At 41.1% G+C, this 21,153-nt stretch overlaps 2 gene segments (V, D, J or C); both read right to left on the bottom strand.

Annotated features, from left to right (window-relative positions):
- Positions 1–7,525: 7,525 nt before the first annotated feature.
- Positions 7,526–8,218, bottom strand: LOC134482276 (T cell receptor alpha variable 22-like). The segment is given in 2 exon segments: positions 7,526–7,986; positions 8,167–8,218. Coding segments are annotated over 2 exon segments (513 nt in total).
- A 10,757-nt stretch (positions 8,219–18,975) lies between these two features.
- LOC120096973 (T cell receptor alpha variable 19-like) lies at positions 18,976–20,639 on the bottom strand. The segment is given in 2 exon segments: positions 18,976–20,217; positions 20,401–20,639. Coding segments are annotated over 2 exon segments (453 nt in total).
- Between the last annotated feature and the right edge of the window lie 514 nt (positions 20,640–21,153).

The raw sequence follows: 21,153 nt of genomic DNA, 5'->3' as shown, positions 1-21,153 counted from the left end.
CTGTCACCAGACGAACAAGATACTGCACATGAGAAGAGAGAGTGTCCTCAGCCATGTGAAGGAACAAAATCCTGTCATTTGTAGGAAAATAGAGCTGGAAGATACGATGTTAAGTAACATTAACACATAAAGAAATAGATCATAATTTGTTTTTATGTGTGAAAACTAGAAAAGAAAAAAGTTAAGGTGATCTGAAGACAGAAGCAAGTTAGGTTGAAGATGAGGCAGACCTGCTATGCATTTGCTGAGTGCCCAGCTGCCCACTGCATGGGCAGTGCTTGGGTGTCTTTCATGACATACCCAGTTCCAATCTTCTACAGAGAACAGAAAACTGAAGGCTCCCTGAGGCACCTGTGTGTCTAGACAAAGGCCATGAAGGAAAGGGTGTGGACCCTGCTTCCTGATCCAGTCAGAAAAGATTCGGATTGAAGAAGAGTTTGAAATGGCTTCAAACCACGAGTCGATTTCATGTGGAAAGGACAAATAACATAGTTCTGTGTATGGGTTCATGTTAGTATGGCAGAAGAATGGGCATGGTATGGGTGTCAGCATTATAAATGTACAATAGAGAAGTTGATGTGGCACTGGCCTCGAAGGATAGCATGAATCTAATAGTGTTCACTTCTAAAGTCCTTTTGTCAACACTATGAGTTTGGGATAAACAAGCACAATATAGTTAGATGGCCAGATAGGTGTGTGTATTTGCTTCTCTCTAATTCTACTTAAGCAAGTTAGGAGATGATTTATTTGTATGTAGTTTTTAAAATTTAAAATGTATTTATATAATTTACCTCTTTCCTCTCTTCCCCCCAATCTCTTTCATAACCCTACCTCTGTTCCCTTCCACAAATTCATGGACCCTTTAAAATTGCATATATATGCAAATAAATATGCAAATGCAGTCTGAGTACATAATCTCACTGATTCATTGATAAGTACTTAGGAGAAACACACTTCATCTCCTCTGATACAGCACTGCCCCTCTGTGGCCAAATACAGAGCTCTTCACTCAACAGTTTCCAGAGCTTCCTAGAGTTTCTACGCAGAAACCGTTATCTCACTAACTTTTCCTTTGGCACCAATATTCCTATCCATGGAAAGAGATTTTGTCCTGTTGAGAGCAGCTGTCACAATTTCTCTCCTACACTGCGGCAAGCCGCAGAGGGATCTGGAGAATTTGCTTAAGATGACTGGACATGTTTGGGAAGAACGATCCTTTTGCAATGTGATGTCTGTACCATACCTGCTGTGAGTGAGGTTTTTACAGAGCACACAGTGGGTCCTCAGGCACTGCATTTCTGATTATACTCCTTCTTAATTCAGAACCTGGGGAGGAAGCAGTAAAAAGAAAAACGTCAGCAAAACTGAACAAGAATAGGGCAAGAAATTTAAGATCCTTAAAAGAAAAAATTGTTGGAAATGAAAAATAATGAATGGAAACACACAGTGGAAGGCATTATTAAAATACTTAACCAAACAGAATGAATGAATAAAGGAAGTATTAGTGAATGGTTATTGCTGAGATTAATATTACAGATGGGGGAAAGGTGATGGATACTACATTCAAACATTACTTATGAAGTTAAAAGAAAAAAAGAATGAGCATGACTAAGACTTCTGGGAAATTCTCTAGAGATTAAGCTCCCAAAATCATGGGGAGGGGGAAAGGACCTGATAAAAACACTAATAGCATAGAGAGACTATTCAAAATATTATATCAGAAATATTCCCAAATGTAGAGAAAGAAGCAAATATTTGAAACCAAAGGTCCTTGAAACCTTGAGTACCCATGACCAGGGAAGAACCAGTCTAGATAATATTTTAGTCAAGATTTCAAAAATACAAAGCAAACAGAAAATGTAAAAAGACATAAGGGGGAATATCACTCTATACAAAGACAGAAATTCCCGAGTAATATTAGAGTCTCCTTCAAAGCAGAATGATATAATTGAAGCCCTGAAAGCAGATAAATGCTAAACAAGATTTCTATACTCTGAAAATTAACTTTTAGCACTGGTGGAGAAATAAAGACATTTCAAATAAGCATGAGCTGAGGGAGTTCATGGCCATCAGGCTACAATTGTAATAGATATCAAAGGAATAATAAATACAATGGGAGAAGAAAGTCTCAACCAATGAGAGAAAGAACAAAAGATCTCTACTAAGTCTCTTTCAGGTCAAGACCCCGATAAACCGTGAAGTCAAATCTTAGAATCTTAATATTTACAACCTGGAGTATAAGCATTAACCTTGAGCATTTTAGGGGCATTCACAATCCTCTCTGTACAAGTTCAAATAAGTTAGAAAGCTTACGTGCTATATGACAACTGTGAAGGAGCCGTGGTCACTACACTACTGTTAGATCAGACATAAGGTGGCTCTAAAGTTGATAGAGATAAAGAATCAGCTTCTATTATTTTAATTACTTGACAGTTTCATAGAATGTGTTTGGTCATATTCTCCCCACTTTACCAACTCTTCTAAGACCCCTGGCTCTACGCATCCTGCTTTATGTCTTAGGAAACACACTTTAAGAAATGTTTTTGACCCAGCATTGTTCCTGACTAAAAGAAAAACAGGGACAAAACTGGAGCAGAGCCTGAAGGAAAGGTCATCCAGTGACTGACCCAAATTGGGATCTACCCATGGGGTGTGTCTTCTGATTGTTTTGTCAGATATTAGAGTAGCTACACATCCTTGTTCATCGTCCCATTTGCTTAAGACTATTTTTCCCTCTTTTTGTCTAAGATGGTGTCCACCTGTCCTGAGGTATGTTTCTTTCCTAAGATGGTGTCCACCTGTACTGGGGTTTATTCCTTAGAAACAGCAAAAATGTTGTACCCTACTTTCTGATCTAATCTTTTAGTTTGTATCTCTTGTATCATTAGGGAGTTGATATCATAAATGTTAAAATTATTGAAAATTTGTATTAATTCCTGTGAGTTTTGCCTTTGTGGCTTTCTGTTAGACATATTTTGATTCAATGTGATGAAACTAATCTTCTCTTCAAGCTTAGGTATTACCTCCAGCATCTTCTTTTGAGCTGGCTTAATGGTTATATATTATTCAAGACTATTGTAGAATGTTTTCCCTTTTCCTTCCACTATGACTGATAGTTCTGCTGGGTATAGTCTTGGCTGGCATCTGTGGGCTTTCATAACTTGTAGAGCATCTGACCAATGCTTTCTGAGTTTCATGATCTCCACTGGATAATGTACTGTTATTCTGATAAGTTTACCTTTGTGTGTGGCTTGATCTTTCTCTCTTGTTCCTTTCAATGTATTTTCTTTGTTCTATAAATTTAATGTGTTGGTGGTCATAAAATACAAGTGTTATCATTATAGTTCTATTTGGTTCTCTATATGCCTCTTGGATCTTTAAAGGCATCTGTCTCCTCAGACTGAAAAAGGTTTTATCTACTATATTGTTGAAAATATATTTTGTGCATTTGATCTGAATCACTTTTCCTTCTATATCCATTATTTATGCGTTTTCATTGGTCCAGAATTTCTGTGTTGGTCTATTTCTTCTCATATCCTCATCCTTCCCTTCTTCCTCCTCTGAAGGTCAAGAGGGCTCACTCAACTGGTAAGATTGAGTGAGCTTAGACCACAGGAATCTCTGAGACTTGAGATCAGCAGGAGTCAAGTCACTTCCTACCAATTTCAGTACCTGCTCTGGAACATATAACCACAACACCTCCCTGAGAGGACCATGAGCAATCAGTCACATATTGGGGAAGAATTCTCTCTCCTAAAGCATTCATTGCTGGGCCTTGAACCTGCCTTGCTGCAGGCCAGGTTCAAGAAGCTGCTGCTGCTGCTGCTGCTGCTGCTGCTGCTGCTGCTGCTGCTGCTACTGCTGCTGCTGCTGCTGCCACATCTACTGTTGATGTTGATGCTGCCATGGTAGCTGATGTGAGACCCATGATCCCAGTTACCTGTTCTCTACAAGGTGCCTAGACCTCCTCACTTCTCTTGTGAGGGCTATAACACTCCTGGGATTCCTGCCAGATTCAGAGCCATGTGGAACCCATTTGTCTCATTTTGTTTCACCCTCTGAATGGACAGGAGACTATGCTCCTTTTCTTCTTCCTACTCCTCTTCCTCTTCCTCTCCTCCTCCTCCTCCTCCTCCTCCTCCTTGACATTTCTTTTTCTGAGTAATTCAATTCCTCTGTCTTCAAGACTTGACATTCTTCTAATTGGTCCACTTATTTATGAAGTTTACCTGTGTGTGTGTGTGTGTGTGTGTGTGTGTGTGTGTGTGTGTGTGTATATATATATATATATTTCCGAATTTTTACAGTTTCATTTGTGTTTTTTTCAAAGCATTTACTTATTAAATTTTTATATTTTATATCATGTGTTGATTCAATATTCCATCAAATTGTTTATGTTTTTGAGCTTCATTCTAGCATTTATCCATGTTCTTTTGAGTTCTTTGATCATATCGGTTATTGCTATTTTGAAAACATGTCTGTGCATCATCTAAGTCACTTTTCTTGGGGTACGTTACTTATGGTAGCAGTAATTTTTGGTAGAGTCTAATTGTATTTGCAATGGTACCCAGAAATCTGGAGTTAGGTCATTGCTACTTAGTTTTGGTATAGAAATATTATCTTTATTCTATGAAATTGGTGTTTGAAGCTGTGTCTACTATTATTCCAAATAGCTGTATGGGGTTTAGTTTTCAGTCTGTGGGAAAATCAGTGTTAATGTTCGAAGAGGGTTTCAGAAGTAGTCCCAACTCAGCTCAAGCTAAGCGAGACTTCTCAACATGGGAGCAGAACTTCTGTAGGGTTAAAGGATTTCACAGTGAAACTTCTGGAGTTCAGAATAGGTACTCTGGCCTTTACCACAAAAAACTGGCATAGGTAGAATTGCTGATACCTCAGGTAATGAATATTAGTGAGTTGGGATTCCCTGCATAAAAAGGGGGAGAAGAAAGAGGACTGGAAGATGTGGGGCACACAGTCCTCAGGTGAGTGAAAGGGTGGGTCTAGTGTTCCTCACCAGAGAGGACATTTCTTTCATTTCAGTGATGAGTACACTTGGTAGGGTGACTCTAGTGTCTACTTAGAGAAAGGGTGTGAACAATGAGGGTGGGTAGAATTAGTGTAGATAGACAGAGCTGAGTTTGGGGTGAATCTAGTCTCCCCGGTTGAGGATGAGGGCAAATATATTCAGTGGGCCTGGATGTGTTTATTTGAAAGAATTGGCTGCCCTTACCTGATGGGGGTATGCCAAAAGATATGAAGGAAGGCAGGTGTGTTAGACACCATGTGTAACTTAGCAAGTAGTGGGATTGTGTGGAGTTGCTGGTCTAGTGTTTCCGATTAGGGAGGGGTAATCATTGCCTTGCAGATGTGGGTAGGATAGTGTTTTAAATCTGGTGACTCCCTAAAGGAGAAGCTAAGGATGTACAGTTAGGAGGAAGGGGTTGTCAGGGCTGGGTAGAGCTCAGTTAAGAGAAGTCTAGGCTACTCAAACAGGGATGAAGCTTAAGGGTGATTGGTCGGGGGTAGTGAGGCTAACAGCATGGGATAGATATCCCTACCTAAAGGCAGTGTATGGAAAGGGGCACAGGAAGGCAGCCAAATAATCAGTTTCAAAGCCAGGAACATAAATTAGTGCCAGAGTGATTTCCTCAGTTGGATCTTAAGTAAAATAAATGGTATTCATTAGGAAGATAAAACATTTACATTGTACTTAATAACAATCTTGCAAATACATAAAGCAAAAACTGACTGAGCTTCAGTAGAAACAGATCATTTAACAAGAACAGTCAGAGACTCCAGTACTTCACTGTTAGTAATAAATAGGAACAGTGAAGAAATAACAAAAAGAAAATAGACGGTAGCAACACTATCTCACTGTGAAGGTCTAGGTAAAGTATTACGGCCTTCCTGAGTCAGGGCTCCTATTCCCGCACAAACATCATGACCAAGAGCAAGTCGGGGAGGAAAGGGTTTATTCAGCTCACACTTCCACACTGCTGTTCATCACCAGAGGAAGTCAGGACTGGAACTCACGCAGGTCAGGAAGCAGGAGCTGATGCAGAGGCCATGGAGGGATGTTTCTTACTGCTTGCTTCCCCTGGCTCGCTCAGCTTGCTCTCTTATAGAACCCAAGACCACCAGCCCAGGGATGGAACTACCCATCATGGGCTGGGTCCTCCCACCTTGACCACTAGTTGAGAAAATGCCTTACAGCTGGGTCTCATGAAGGCATTTCCACAACTGAGGCTCCTTTTCTGTGATATCTCCAGCTTGTGTCAAGTTGACACACAAACTAGCCAGTACAGGCCTAATGGAATGTTAAGGCCTAAGTAAAATGTTAAGGCCTAGGTAACAGTTACCTGGCTAGGCTGTCATTATAGGGAAATTTTCTCTGCTGTTACTAGGAAACTTTCTAATGCCCAAGATGATTACTTATTCTGTTATATTCTAAGCTCTTGGGAACCATCATGATAGAATCAGTAGAACTGTTTGTATAGTTACTCACTGTAAACTTGGACCCAAACTAACCACCCAGCAGCTCTTCCTGCACCTGTGTGTAAGCTTTTACAGTATTAGCTTTTATAGCCTACCACGGGCATGGACCCCTAACATAAGAGATAGAAGAAACTATTTAAAATAAGATTTCCATTTTGAGTAGGGATTGAGTAAAGTTTAAGTTTCCAAGCCCTCCTTGGGACTGACATACTACTTGGCAAAAAGAAACATGAGTGTTAGACAAGTCCCATCCTGATAGACAAGTGAAGACATGGATGTTAGAAAAGGCAAGTACCATGCCACAGTTGAATACCCCAACCATTGGGAGTAGTGTACAACGATGAGCTGTCCCTAAGGAAATCTCCCTAAATCCTGATTGGTGGAAAAACTTGGCACAGGTGTTTGTAGATCTCAGGCTTTAAAAGGCCTGAAGGACCTGCACCTGGTATTATGGTTCAATTCCTTAATCAGGGCTGTGACCCTGGCATATGCTCAATGAACTATTCCTGTCTGAGTGAGATTGGTGTTCATGGGGTTTGTGAAGCAATTCCTGGACCCCAACACTCATAAATATCCATTCAGCCAAGAACATGTTCTTAAACATGCAGGGCCATTCTTCAGAATAGGGCAAATTCCTGGTCCAGAGAAACTCCAAGGATATGCACAGAACTTAGGTGAGGAAAAAATACAGTGCGAATCTCACTCACATCTGTTTAACAGCATAGACACGTTTGGGGGATGCTTTCCCAGCGCATCAATAGGCCATACGCATGTGTCCACCCTTGCGATGACCCACTCTGCTCAGGACTGAATGTGTTTGAGGCACATCTAAGCTACATCACTGTCCACAGCAGTTTTACATGGATGTCAGCCTTTGCCTGTTTCTCCTTTTGCTCCTTACTCTTTGCAAGTTCAGTACACTGTGGCTAAAATGTTTACATTGATTCAGTAATCCCATCAGCTTCTGTTAGTTCTAAGTTGAAAATTTCTACTTCAGGAGGGAGTTTATATGGAGAAATGAAGCTAAAGGTCAAAGTTTTGAACCTACAAGTTCAAGCTTAGATGAGGGTGAAACTCTAGAGATACAGGAAAGAGGCATTAAGCTAGATACATATTCTGTGGTGGCTTCCTGATGTCTTCTGACTAAGAAGAGACATAACCACTCGGCTGAAGGTTTGTGCACAGGCTGCAGGTGTGTGGGGGAGCACTGTGCATCCATAGCACAGAAATAAGTGCCTGAGTCTGTGGTCTGGGAGGAGGAGATGTGCAAAGAACTTCGTCGTTCCCTTGTGACTGTCGTGGATGTCAGTCTTCCACTCTTCTTTGTCCCAGAAGGATTGTTCAACAGGCTGACAAGGCTTCTCCCAGGACGTTGGAAAAACCACTGCAGCCCGGTTGCTGAGGTGGAAAATTTGCACTGCAGCTCTGCGTTCTCTCCCTCCTGCAGAACCAAGGACACAGGACTCTGCTGCACTTGCTGCCCCTTCACCCCTGATTAGAAACAGAGAAAGAGACACAGATGATTGTCACTGCAGTGACCACAGAACCCTGATCACACCCATGTCCTCTGAGAAGCTGGGAGCTCTGCAGGACTCCTAAGCTGCACCCCCACCCCTCCATGTGCTGAGCCAGATCCTCTCAGGTGCCCTGAATGCTGACAGCCAGACTCACAGCAAACCTGGGTGCACAGAAGCCCCAGCAGAGAGCACAGCAGCCTCTTCATGGTGCTTGTGTGGCTGCTGGAGACAGAAGCAAGTAACCAACCCCTGGGCTGTGGTGTCAGGGTGGCTGTGGAAGTGTCCCCTCCTCCTGCAACCAGTCAGCTCCACCCAGGAACCCTGCCTGGCCACACCCTGCTGAGTTCCCTCCCAGTCTTCAGAGCCTGAAGCTCCTCCCAAACCAGACCTGGCTGAGAGTCTGGGTAGAGGAGGTGAGGGGAGATGGTTCTTTGATGATATTGGGATCCTAAGACAATGGAGGAAACTCTGAGGAGGAGGGGACCAGTTTACCCTAAGAATAAAGTGTCTGGACTGTATCAAGAGTCTGAGGAGTGGTGTACAAAAGAACAACTGAATATTATATCCAGAATATGGGTGCACGCTCTGACTAAAATGTTTTCATTGACCTATAAATTGATTTAAAGGAGATTCTCCAATCATACAGAGTAACAAGATAATAATTATTATGTAATATAGATTTAATGATCTCCTTTTCTTGGAATAGATAAGGCAGGTGTATTTGGTCACTCCTTTTACTACCCAAGTTTGTGATAAATAGTTTTAAAGGGCTTGTGAGGAGGAAGTGGGAAGAGAAAACAAACCAGTCTGTAAGCTCCCGAGGAACAGGAGCAAGAAGTGCTGGTGTGCTATTGCACTTGGTGACTGCACAGAGCAGCGTACTTCCCACTTGTAACAACGGAAGTATGCATTTTAAAGTTTTTCAGAACAGGACAAAATCCCTGAAAGTGGCTGCATGTCTTACTGCTCAGTTCTCAGGTGGTTTGTGTCCAGCTCTGCACTCGTGACTCAGTGCAGAGAGGCATGCAGCTGCCTCAGTCTAATGATCAAGAGAGTTTTTTATCTTTCCTGCACTCAGTCTGAAAGCCCCTAGGCCTGAGACAAGCTGACTTCCTGGTGTGAGCCTCAGGAGGCACTGGAAACCCAGGTGAGGGTGTCACACGTGCAGGGAAGGACCCTGAGGGACTAGGGATGAGCAGCTGCTCCTCAGCTCCAGAGCAGCTGCTGCACATGCACAGGTGCTGCCATCATGCTGGGGCGCCCCTGGGCTCTGCATCCTTCTGCAGTGTCAATGCTGTGTGGGGAACTCAGTCACATAAGTGTCTCTGTTCAGAGTGAAGCCACACAGTGTTCTTTCTGTGAAGATGGACTAAAGATGGGTGACAATCACAGAGCTGTCCAAGCTTCAGGATGCCCACCAAGGTCACCAAGAGGAGCAGAAAGCAGCTGACTCCTGTCAGGGATTCTCTAGAAAACAAATATAACCAGGACACCACTAGTGCCCAGAGAAGAGCACAGAGGTTGCTCTGAGCTTAAGGAGATGTTGGTTCCTTCACTACAGGGAGATTGAAGGGATTGGCAAGAAGAGCAATTCTTGGCGATGATCTTCCTCTGGTATCTGAGATTCTTCTTCCATTGCTAAAAATCTTCTGACTAAAGTATGCCTAGTCAGGACTGTTGCCATTACAGTAGAGTACTGACTTAGATTTTCCATAACCTACTTTATAAGGATTCTTAAATGCTTAACCTCCCTTCTAACCCATTGACCAAAGGTAGGGGAGAAAGATTGTTAATCAGATAAGGAGAAACGCAGCTGTTTAGAAGTAGTTCTTTGGGGAGATTGTAATCTACATTGTCAGAATATGAGCAGTCCTGTCCAAAACATCAAACATGAACTGAAAGACCCCCAAACTTGGGGAGACTCTCGCTCCAGTCACGGGTTGGGGTACCCCCAGGAAACACGAGTAGCCGGTCTTGATGTAATCAGCAAGAGGCAGTTTTATTCATGAGATCTCGGGCTGACACGTATCCCACACAGGAGATTGAGTCATGCCCTGAGCCTCTCTAGGCAGGAGCTTATATAGGGAAAACCAGGGGTTTCGTGTGGATACACATGATTGGCTAATACAAAGGGTGCACAGTTACTATTGGCACGGAGTTACATCAACAAAGCATACGTGTAATCTAGCATCTCAGCAATGTGGGCAGGGCAACTCATCTCACTGCAGCAGGGGGATGACCCATCCTCAGAGAGTGAAGGAAGGGGAGGGGGTGGCTCCAGATGGCCAGTGTCCTTGGGAGCTGATAGTCGGGCCGGTGAGCCCTATCTCAAATTCTCTCAGGCATGTCTGGACTTTGTTTGAGACTAACTTTTTGAAATTTAACTCTTCAGAATCAGTAGCTGCCATCCAAGCAGTAGCTGCAGTCCAATCGGCAAGCACCCAAACATGAACGGTAGCAGCAGCTATATCCAGAAGAAACCACAAGGCTCCATCAAATTGGCACAAGTCTTCAGAAACAGCAGGAATACTATGAGACTTTTTTTGGCAAATCTCTTTCTATGAAGTCATGACAATCAAAAATCTTTGGAGACCAGCAAAGTGATGCAAGGCATAGCAATGCAAGAGCATTATCAGTAAAGACCAGTGAAGCATTGCAAGATAAACTAATGCAAGAGCATCCTCTCACTGTCTGTGGGGTTATATTTATACTCTTCATAAACATCCCTCACACTCTCACGCATCTGCTCCAGGAAAACATCATATGCCTCTCACAAGGTGGCATCCAGAAAAAACACACGTGTCTCAGCAAAACCTCCTCTCATAAGACAGTTTCCAGAAAAGCATCACATGACACAATTGAGTCTCCAAAGAAACCAGAAATTACCACTTCAGTAGGGAAAGTAAGTTTTTGTATCTTTTCTTTAATCTACAGAAAACTCATTTCCTAATTAGAGGACAGTGTCCTATAGAGAACAAATTTCAAGATAAATTTACAATTTTGATGTGCTTCTCACTGTCTGGCTCTCACCTGACATGAATTAGAGTCACTTGGGAATGGGAAACCTCAACTCAAAACTTGCCCCCTTGAGGCTGGGGACTGACTCACAGTGGACCTTGTATCCTGGGCTGTGAAGAATATCGAGCTGAGCACGCCATGAGGAACCAGCCAATAAACATCATTTTCCCATGGCGCTTCTTTAGTTTCTCCAGGATTCCATACCTAGACTTTGCTTAATGACGGACTACAGCCTGTAAGCTGAAATAGACCCTTTCTTTTCTAAGTTGGTTTCATCTCAGTTAACAGGGACAGTAACTAGAACAGAAATTGGTACCAATTCTGATGGACCTGACCATGTGAATTTTTATGCCTTGGATGATTTTGTATATGAATGGTAGAGAATTTGCAGCTTCTGACCATGCTTAATGAGATGTGGGGATTTGGAAGATAAGAATGTTAGTGATGATCCCTCTTTGAAAAGTTTTGAGGGAAGTTTGAGACTCCCCCATGGACTCTACTTGGAATGTCTGTGTGGTATTTTGAGATAAGAATCTATGGCTTCTGGTCAGGTAGGAGTGAAGAATCAGCTGTGAAGTGAAATTTCTGCTTTACTAAGATAATTAATGCTGGTTAAGTGAGTATTAAAAATCACCTATGATTAAGAAGAGACAAGAATAATTAAAGTGAAATTTAGAAAGTATTTCCTCAAGGTTTACACACAGTTGTGGTCCAGAGGGGACCCAAACTGCATCTCAAGATGGCATCAAAATTTCGTCAATAATGTATAAATGTCTTTCAGAAAAATACATAGTGATTGAAGAGGTCATATAGAGAATTTGAGGCTTGGTGATTTGAGATAGAATCAGAGTCCTTGAAGATGCTGTAAGAGGGTCTTAGTAAACGGGAAGCTTCAGTGGTAGTGGAGATCCTAGCATAGTAAGATGTCATGACTTCTGTGGGATGAGAACCAGGAACTGTAGTAGGTATGAAGAAGAGCTTGTTCATATAAGCATATGAGACAAGCACAGCTTGCAGTGGCTTGGAGAGTCAGAGAAATTGAACTGCTAGGCTCTTTGGAGCCGGGAAGACCATGAGTGAACTCCAGAGGCCAGATACTAAGCTCCATTATTTGATTTGCACTGGGGAATGTTGGGCTTTTCTTTGATATGACTGTAACTGTGCCCTGGTCCTTCATTTTTGATTCTGCAAGAGAGTCTGAGCATTTTAGAGACCGAACAATTTTTAAAGTGTTCAAATGTAGGGCTATTAAAGTTATACTATGCTTTATATCATATTAGCAAGAGATCTTAGGAATAACAAGAAAAGAAAGGCCATGTTTTAATTGTGTTGCCTTTGTGTGTCAAATTGAAAAAAGGATCAATTCTGTGGGTCAGTGTTTTATCAACTTGACACAAACTAGAGTCACCTGGGATGAGAAAACAACAATTAAGTGTTTGCTTCTTTATGATTAGCTGTGGGCATGCTTGTAGAGGTACTTTCTTGATTGGTGATTAATCTGGAACTTCCTAGCTCATTGTGGACAATTCCATTCCTGGGAAGGTACATGGTCTTAGCTTGTATGAGAGAGCAAGCTGAGCAAACACAAGAAGCCAGCCAAAAAAGCAGTACATCTTCCTGGTTCTGCTTTAACCCATGCCTGGAGTTCCTGCCCTGACTTCCTCAATGGTGGCCTGTAGCCTCTAAACAGAAATAAGCGCTTTCATATACAACTTACTTCCGGCACATGGTTTGTTATAGCAAATGGAAAAGTAGCTGGAACATTCATGTATCAAGGAAAAGTTACATTTTCTAAATTTAGCTTTAAATTCTAAAATGTTAGACTCTAAAGTGTTAAACTTGTGACTTTATAATTTTTTTGTGAACAGAAAATGTGCACAAAAATTTTAGTGTGAAAAAAACAATATCTTGATATATTTTAAAGGAATTTATCAGAAATATCACAGTTCAGAAAACTATAACATTTTATTCGACTGATGCTACTACATCAGGATTTCTTTTTCCCCTCTCCCTAGAAAACATTAAAAATGTACAGTTACAAGAAGACCCAATTAAGGGTTATTGAACCTAAAAAAGAACTACAGAAGTAAATCAAGTAAATAAAAACTATTATAGCAGGGCCGAAACTTACAATTTCCAGTTTGCTGCACTAATTCAGAATTAAATTCAACAGGTGTCACACTGATTAGGGACTAAGTTAGCCATGGGAACGTCTCTTTGCCATTTCTCTGACGTGTCACTGAGTCCTAGGAATGACGCCTGTCATAGTGTAGGGCTGTCAACAAGAGACTATTCCAGTCTTGGACAGCAGAGGGCGGCAGTCATGAGCATCACCTTCCATTTTTACTGCCACGATTGTAGTTCTAGTGAGGGGTTGTGAATTAAATTATGCAATAGAAGAATCAGAATAATTATTGTAAGCCTTAATAGATCCATTCAGTGAGGCAATTTTGTAACAAAGGCAGCACACAAAAGACAGATGCCCCCTCAGACAGACCAGAGGGGACAGTGTGGTCGCAGTGAAGAGTGAGAACAGAAAAGAAAACTGGAGGAAGTCAGGGAGGGAAGATAAGGATTCCAACACTGGAACCTGTTGGGAAATAAACTGACTCTGAGTTAAGCAACCGAAAAAGAAATCACAATATAAAAAAGCTGCAGCTTGGAAGTGCAAGGCCCTGGGTTCGGTCCCCAGCTCCGAAAAAAAGAACCAAAAAAAAAAAAAAAAAAAAAAAAAAAAAAAGCTGCAGCTAAAGACTGTAGAATCTTGGTGACACCGAAGTGTACAATGAAAAATACGTTGGCCACCCAAGTCTGTGAAACTCAGCTATTCACTTCCTCTAAATCCAAAATACTTTTTATGGCCACCTTATCATCTCTTGGAAAATTAAAGTCATAATGATTGGCATCGGCCAATCCTAAGTGTGGGTAAAGGGTTCATTAAGTTGTGTAGACTCGGAGTTTAGTTAATTTTGGTGTGTGATATTTTTATTTATTTTCAAGACTTTCTTATAATAAAGCTTAAAAGCAAAATAAAATTGTAATAACAGGGAATTCGGAGAGAGAAGGCTTTCCATACATTTTAGTTTTAAAAACAATATAAAACTCAAAACCATGTGGACATCCCAGAGGGCTCTTCTTAGGCCTACGACTCAAAGTAAGAAACTCTGAAGCATGAACTTTCTAATCCCACGTGGAAGTTTTTAGATCATTTATCATCTAAATGATACAACAAATATTTTAATGTATCCGTTTATCACCTTAATATTCATACCAGTGAAAAACAAGAAATATGGACACTGACCTTTTACATAAGGAAGGCGAGTGATCAGCTTGTACAGCCTAAGCTAATGCATAACTTATTTATTATCCCATTGGAGGTCACTTGGGTTGTACCCATCTCCTAGTTGGTGGGAAGTGTGTAAGTACAGGTATTTTTGTGGTTCATGGTCTGAGGGTCCATTGGATATATGTGTTAGTCACGTGGTTGGATCATATGGCCGTTCTAGTTTCAATTTTTGAGCAACCTCCACACTGGTTGGTACAGTGACCATACCAGTTTATAACCCCTCTGCAATGTATAAGGACTTCTCTTTCCTTATGTCCTTAGTGGTGTCTGTGTTAGTTTTATAATAATGACTTAGCTGAAGTGACATTCATTTGACTGAAGCCTTCATTTGTGTTTCCCTGAGAGCTAAAGGGATTGAAAACCTTTTATAATACTTACTGGCTATTTGCATTGAATTTTTGAGTATCTATTCAGGTCATTCATTCATAAATTGGTTAAATGATTTGGTCTTCGAGTTTTCTTGAGAAAATACCTTCACAATTTGATCTGTAGTGAGTCTTTAGGCCATGTGCTTGGTTGAAGATTGGTGTGGGAGGGCCCAGCTCAGTCATGTGGTCCTGGATGGAATAAGAAAGCAGACTGAGCATACCGCATGGGGCAGGCCAGTAAGCAGAACTCCTCCACAGCCTCTGCATCTGTTGTAACCTCCAGGTTTCTGCCTTGATTTTCGTAGGTAATGAAACATAAAACATTTCCTTCCCATGTTGTTTTTGTTACAGTGTTTAATCACAGCAATAGAAACTTTAACTAGACAACCTTCTAGTGTCCTTTTCAATTCTTCCTTCATTAAAGTTTTCTTTGGGAGATCTTCCACCTCTTTGTTTATGCATTTTTTAAGCCATAGTGAAATAATTTTTCTTGATTTACTTTTTGCCTGGTTTTTTATTACTTGCACACAGAAGGTGTCTGGTATCTGTATACTGGCTTTTGTATCCTCCACCTCCCAGTATTCCCTTCCTAACTTAATTTTATTTTTTTCGTAGTCCATTAATTCCAATGAAGGCTTTTTATACTCGCGTGGGTCTGGGGCCATTGATTGCAACATGAATCTTTCTTCCACATTGTCTTTCCATTCTTAGAACTGCTTTTCTCATACCAACTCCCTTCCCTCTGAAGTCTGACTTTATTCTCTATGCCCTGTATTGAATTCATCTTTAAATTTAGTAGTTGACCAGTCATTTTCTGGAACTTAAGGTGTTGCATCGATCATTTATTTAAAAAAACTAAAATATAAAAATGTGAACCCTTCAGGTGTAAAATTAGTAGTTGGAGAGTTATGAGCTTTGGGTATAAAGTTATAGTTTTCACATTTCTTATGTTTCTGTGATGTTATTTGTCCATGTATTGCTTTGGAAACCTCTGAGAGTTTGCATTGAGCAACCTACTGTTGAGGTGGAGGAAGGACAGAAATAGAGTAGAAATGAGATTAAATAAATTTCTAGAAATAAAACGGAACGGAGGCAATGATATGGGGAAAGCAGAAAAGAGCAATGTACTAGAACATAACAAAAGCAAAAGAAATAAAATAAAACTTCCCAGGAATTTAGAGTTAAATTGACATGGCAATGAAAGTTCAAAATGAAGTTAAATGAATGCGAGAAGGGAAGCGATGAAGGTACTACTAACAGCGTAACAGAGAGATGGAGAAGCACAGGTGACCGTAAGAGAGAAGATGACGTGGGAACAAAGTTGGAGGTGTGTATGAAGGGGGATAAAACATTAGAAAGGTTCATTAAACACAATTAAGTAAATGCACTGCTAAATATTCAGTTTTAAAGAAAGAAAAGGATGACGCTTTGGGTAACATTTTTGTGCTTTAAAAACTGGAGGAAGTAGGCTCTGTGCAGGAGAGGGGACTGTCTGGCGACCGCTGTCTTTTCTTGGTTTCTGCTAGCGCTCAGTCTGTTTTGCACTCGTACTTGATGTCTAGCAGAGATGGGTTTTTCCTTTGTTTGTTTGTTTGTTTTTAAATATCTTCCTTCTTTGTATACCCAGAGCCTCTGCTATCCACAGTTAGCTTTGTTCTTCCATGAGCTAGGCAGAGTCACTCATCCAGGACTCCAAGATCATATTTCCTGGGTTGGCTATTGTGCTAGACGTGGGGGTATCCTCGAGTGTGCTGGGAATATGAGAAAGAACCACGTCACTGAAATCTATGCAAAGTGCTCCCCCTCTCTCTTTCTGTGGTGTGTGTGTGTGTGTGTGTGTGTGTGTGTGTCTGTGTGTGTATGTTTTATGAGCATGTACATATATGTGCACATGAACATGGATACAAGTATGTAGAGGCCTGAGGAAATTGTTAGATTTTTTTTCAACCACTCTTCGCCATTTTTTTTGAGACGAGTCTCTCCCTGATGCTGAGCTCACTGATTCTGCTGTGCTCTCGGGTCAGTTGAGCACCAGTGACCTTCTTCCCTAGTGTTCAGATTGCCAGAACTTGCCACTAGTCCTAGCTTTAGTTTCAAAATTTTGATTTTAATTAACATAGCATTGTACCATTTCATTCTCCCTCTTTTCTCTCCAGCCCCTTTTGTATTCCTCTATCCCCTCTCAAATCCACAGCCTCTTTTATTCAACTATTATTGTTACACATGCATGCATGCATGCAAGCACGCATGTAAGCATGCACATACACGTGCACATACACATCATATGTGTGTTGTATGTATGTTGTATATTTATATATAACATGGGAATAAATATATAAATATAACCTGGTGAGTCCATTGAGTGTTGCTTGTGTGTATAAGCCTTTAGGACCGACCATTTGTACTAGTTAGCTTTACTTTGAGGTGATGCTGGGGACTGAAGTAAGGAACTCACATTTGCACATAAGCCCTTTGCTGACTGAGCACGTACCTCTTGTCTTTCAGGTCTCCTGTGTACTATCATGTCACTTGATGTCGGGGAACATCAAGCTACTAAGCCTGTGTCTTTTTGTCTGGAACAAGATGACAAAAAGGACAAGCAGAGTAAAGCATGTGGGTTGTGGGCAGGTTCAGCTAGGGCAAGACAAAGACAATGGTTACAGACAGACAAGGGACAGGCTAATAGGTAAGGACGAGCAATGCTTTGTATCAAATGTAGTACCTGCTTAATAACTACCTTCATTCTGTTTTCAAAATAGAAACGTATCCCAGTCCACTGGATGCAGAATAGGAAGCCGGGTAAGCAACGGTGCGAGACCCTAGACAGTTGGAGGAGGGAAGCAGCAAGGGAAGGCTAGTTTTACTTTCCTTTAAAAAACTTAACAGTAGAATTACTCATTTGATCTGAAAGTAATTTAATAGTTTTCCCATCTGAATAAAACCAACACTAGATTATAAAGCTGTACTGAATTGTGTTTTCCTTTTTTCTACATATACATTTTTGTCACAGGCAGTTTTTAATCAAGTTACTGAGTGCAACATAGACCTAACAAAAAATTCCAACCAGAGGACTCGGTAGCAACAAAGAGGAGCTATGATGAGCAAGAAAGGGTCTCTGAGATGTGGGGTGGATGGTGAGTAATTTCAGGAAACCCCTAAAATAACAGCAGAATCTCTAGACTGCAGCAGAGTCTGGAGCCTGGCGGCCATTATCAATCACCTTACTTACAGAAGTTGGAATAACCCTCCTGCAGTCTGTGATAATGGATCTGTGGCCCTCACCCTGAAAGATGTGCGCTGTTATGTCTCCTGCGTTGGCCTGTCCACCTTTTACATGCTTGCAGCCTGAATCAGTTAGGACTTGGATTTAAATTGAAATTGTTCACTGTTAATAACTGTTGCCTCCCCCCCCCCCACACACACATCACAGACCTCCGAGGATTAGCGGGGTTTACCCTGTCACCTCTGTCATTCTCTGAAAGCCAGGGTCCTGTGCCAAGTGACACAGAACCAGGGTCATACCTTTTATAAAAACTTGGCCGGCCATACTCTTTTTCTCTCTGCTCTTAGCAGCTGTGCAGCTTGGCCTTTGTAACCCAGCACTAGCTGAGGCTTTGATGTTGAAGAGACCCCACCTAGGAACAAGGCTCTTAAGTCCCCAAAAGATGAACTTTTATTATTACTTTATAAGGGGAATCCAGGATTCAAGATCTCTATGACTACCCGACTCTCATCTTTCACAAGAGGGGTCACTGGAAAATCCAGATGCCTGGTGAAGTTCAGAATGATCATCTGGGCATCTTCCACATTTCTTCAGCCTAACATACTAACAACATTTCTAACGTTTTGTGAAAGGAACCATAACATGAATTCAATGGGAAATCACTTTACTTATGTGTTATCGCCTATTCTCACCCCCTGTTTTTTTTCCACCTCCTTCACCATCCTAACTTTTTCTCTCCTTTCCTTCCTCCCCTTCTCTGTCTTCTTCTCCTCCTGAGTCGCACTTGTTTAGACACTGCCTTCTACTATCTGATGTGTGCTGGCATGGTACTGACATCCGGGACTTGACTCCTTCTCAGTTACACAGTTTATAATGAAGACCCTGGACAGGCGACCCACCTGAAGTGTCCCCTCAGCAGAAGCCTCCAAATGAGATCGGTATATTTAGGCAGATTTCAAAATTATATTTTGCCCAGAAGAGGGCATTTGTGGAAGTTTTATACTTGTCCTTGTTGCACAAAGGCTTTTGTAGTATGATTATAGAAAGAGGTCTAACTTAAAAGAAACTTTTCTGCCTTAATTGGTCCCAATTCTAGCTTTGATAAAAGTCAGTGTATGACATCTTATTTAATAATTTGTCTGGCAGTTAGACATTCCATAAAAATACTGCAGAAATGACAGAACAACTTTTCAAGTTAAAAAACTTAACAGTAGAATTACTCATTTGATCTGAAAGTAGTTTAATAGTTTTCCCACCTGAATAACACCAACAGTAGATTATGAAGCTGTACTGAATTGTGTTTTACTTTTTTCTACATATACGTTTTTGTCCCAGGCAGATTTAATCAAGTGGCTGAGTCCTGTTGATTTGCTTAGATACAAATTGTGGGTAGACAAAGAAATACTTTCCAAATGCTAGTCTGTGCTTACCTCTGAGCTCTGGGACTACAGACATTCACTACTGCATCTGGCTCCAAGTTCCTCCCCACTGACCTTCCCATCTCGGTCTACTCATGTTCTGCCTTTCATTAGAAAATATTAGAGAAAAAAACAACAAAACTTAAAAAATAATATATAACATAATGATAAAATAAAGTCTATCACATCAAAATTGAACAAGACAAACCAAGAGAAAGAAAAGAATTCAAGGGAAGGCACAAGAATCAGAAACCCACTTGTTTGAACACTTAGGATCCCTCAAAACCACTCAATTGGAAGCCATGATAGATGCAGAGGACTTAGTGCCGACCTGTGCTAGCCCTGAACATGGATACCTCAGGTAACTGATTTAAAATGGACATCTCACATGAATTGTACTAAAGTTTATTGCCAAACCCTTTCCTGTGCTACCATAGTCCTTGCCTCTTCCTGTCTGTGGAGTATATTCTCAGAACCTTTGTCTCTGGTTGAGGTTTTTGTGGGGCTCTTTTAGATGCCTCTGCCACTGTGCCCTCACTCATAGCACAGAAATATACTGCTGAATCCTCAATCTGCGTGGCTCTGATGATGAGTCCAATGGAACTTTTTGACATCTGGAAGTTCAGAGAATAACGACCCTCTGTTGCATTTTCCTTGTTGTAAGAATCCTGACGAATAAGGAAAACCATTTCCCCACTTGCCGTTTGCTTGTACCAGAATAAGTAGTAAGAACTGTCCCGGGTTTCGTACACACAGTCCATTGCCACAGTTTTCGTCTCCATCACAGAAATTGAAGCCTGAGTTTGCACTACCTTCTGGGCCATGCTGGTTGCTAAAGGACAAAACACAGAGATATCAGCCTCTTTAACTACAACAGCGAGAGTCCAAAGGATGAAGTAGCTTATGAGCCAGAGTTCCAATGATCTCTCTCTTTTGAGCCTCAGCAGAGAACAATAACCTCTCCCAGTGACCTTCAGGAATAAGGGTCTGACCCTATGCTGGGAAACATCCTTACCAAGGCAAATGGAGCTGAAAGCTGCTCCCAGAAGGCTTAGAACCAGCATCTTGTTAACTCTTGTCTTGAGTGAAATTTTCTATGTTCTCTTTCAACCCAGATCTTAACCTATACTGTGTGCTTCAGAGGAACAAGCAAAGTTACTGGTCTGTGTGGTGCAACCACCCCAACAGGAAATACCGCTGTCAGTTATGGGGCAGGTTTAATTGTGCCCTGTGATAACTTCCTGTATGGATGTGGGAGAATGTTAGACTGCTTTGAAGACCTGTCGATCTTATTATAATCGACTGGAAACCATCGTAAGAAGATGAACTAATTTTCAAATTGCTCAGATAGATAATGCAGGACATGCAACTTATTATGAAATCTAGTAATATGTGAATTACCTAGCCATGCTGCTTCTGGTTTTATAGATTCATCCTTTTTTCACTAGAGAAAAACAAAAGGTTGACAATTTAAAAAGAATGCAAAACTTCATCTCAGTCTTGCTAAAATTCTAATGATGGGATTTGGGAAATTTATATGAGAAATAAGGATTTCTTTTTTGGCAACTAACATTTTTATTTTTCATGAGTTTCTATAAAATGACTGATCAGAGAAATCCTTTTTGTTTAATTGGATATGTTTTATTTACATTTCAAGTTTTATTCCCTTTCCCAGTTTCCTGTGCATAAACCCCCTATCCCATTCCCCCTCCCCTTTCTTCTATGAGGGTGTTCCTCTTCCTTCCTGCCTGCCCTAACATTTCCCTAC

The sequence above is a fragment of the Rattus norvegicus genome, chromosome 15, assembly GCF_036323735.1.
Source record: "Rattus norvegicus strain BN/NHsdMcwi chromosome 15, GRCr8, whole genome shotgun sequence".
Lineage (NCBI taxonomy): Eukaryota > Metazoa > Chordata > Mammalia > Rodentia > Muridae > Rattus > Rattus norvegicus.
This window is presented reverse-complemented; position numbering and strand designations above follow the sequence as displayed.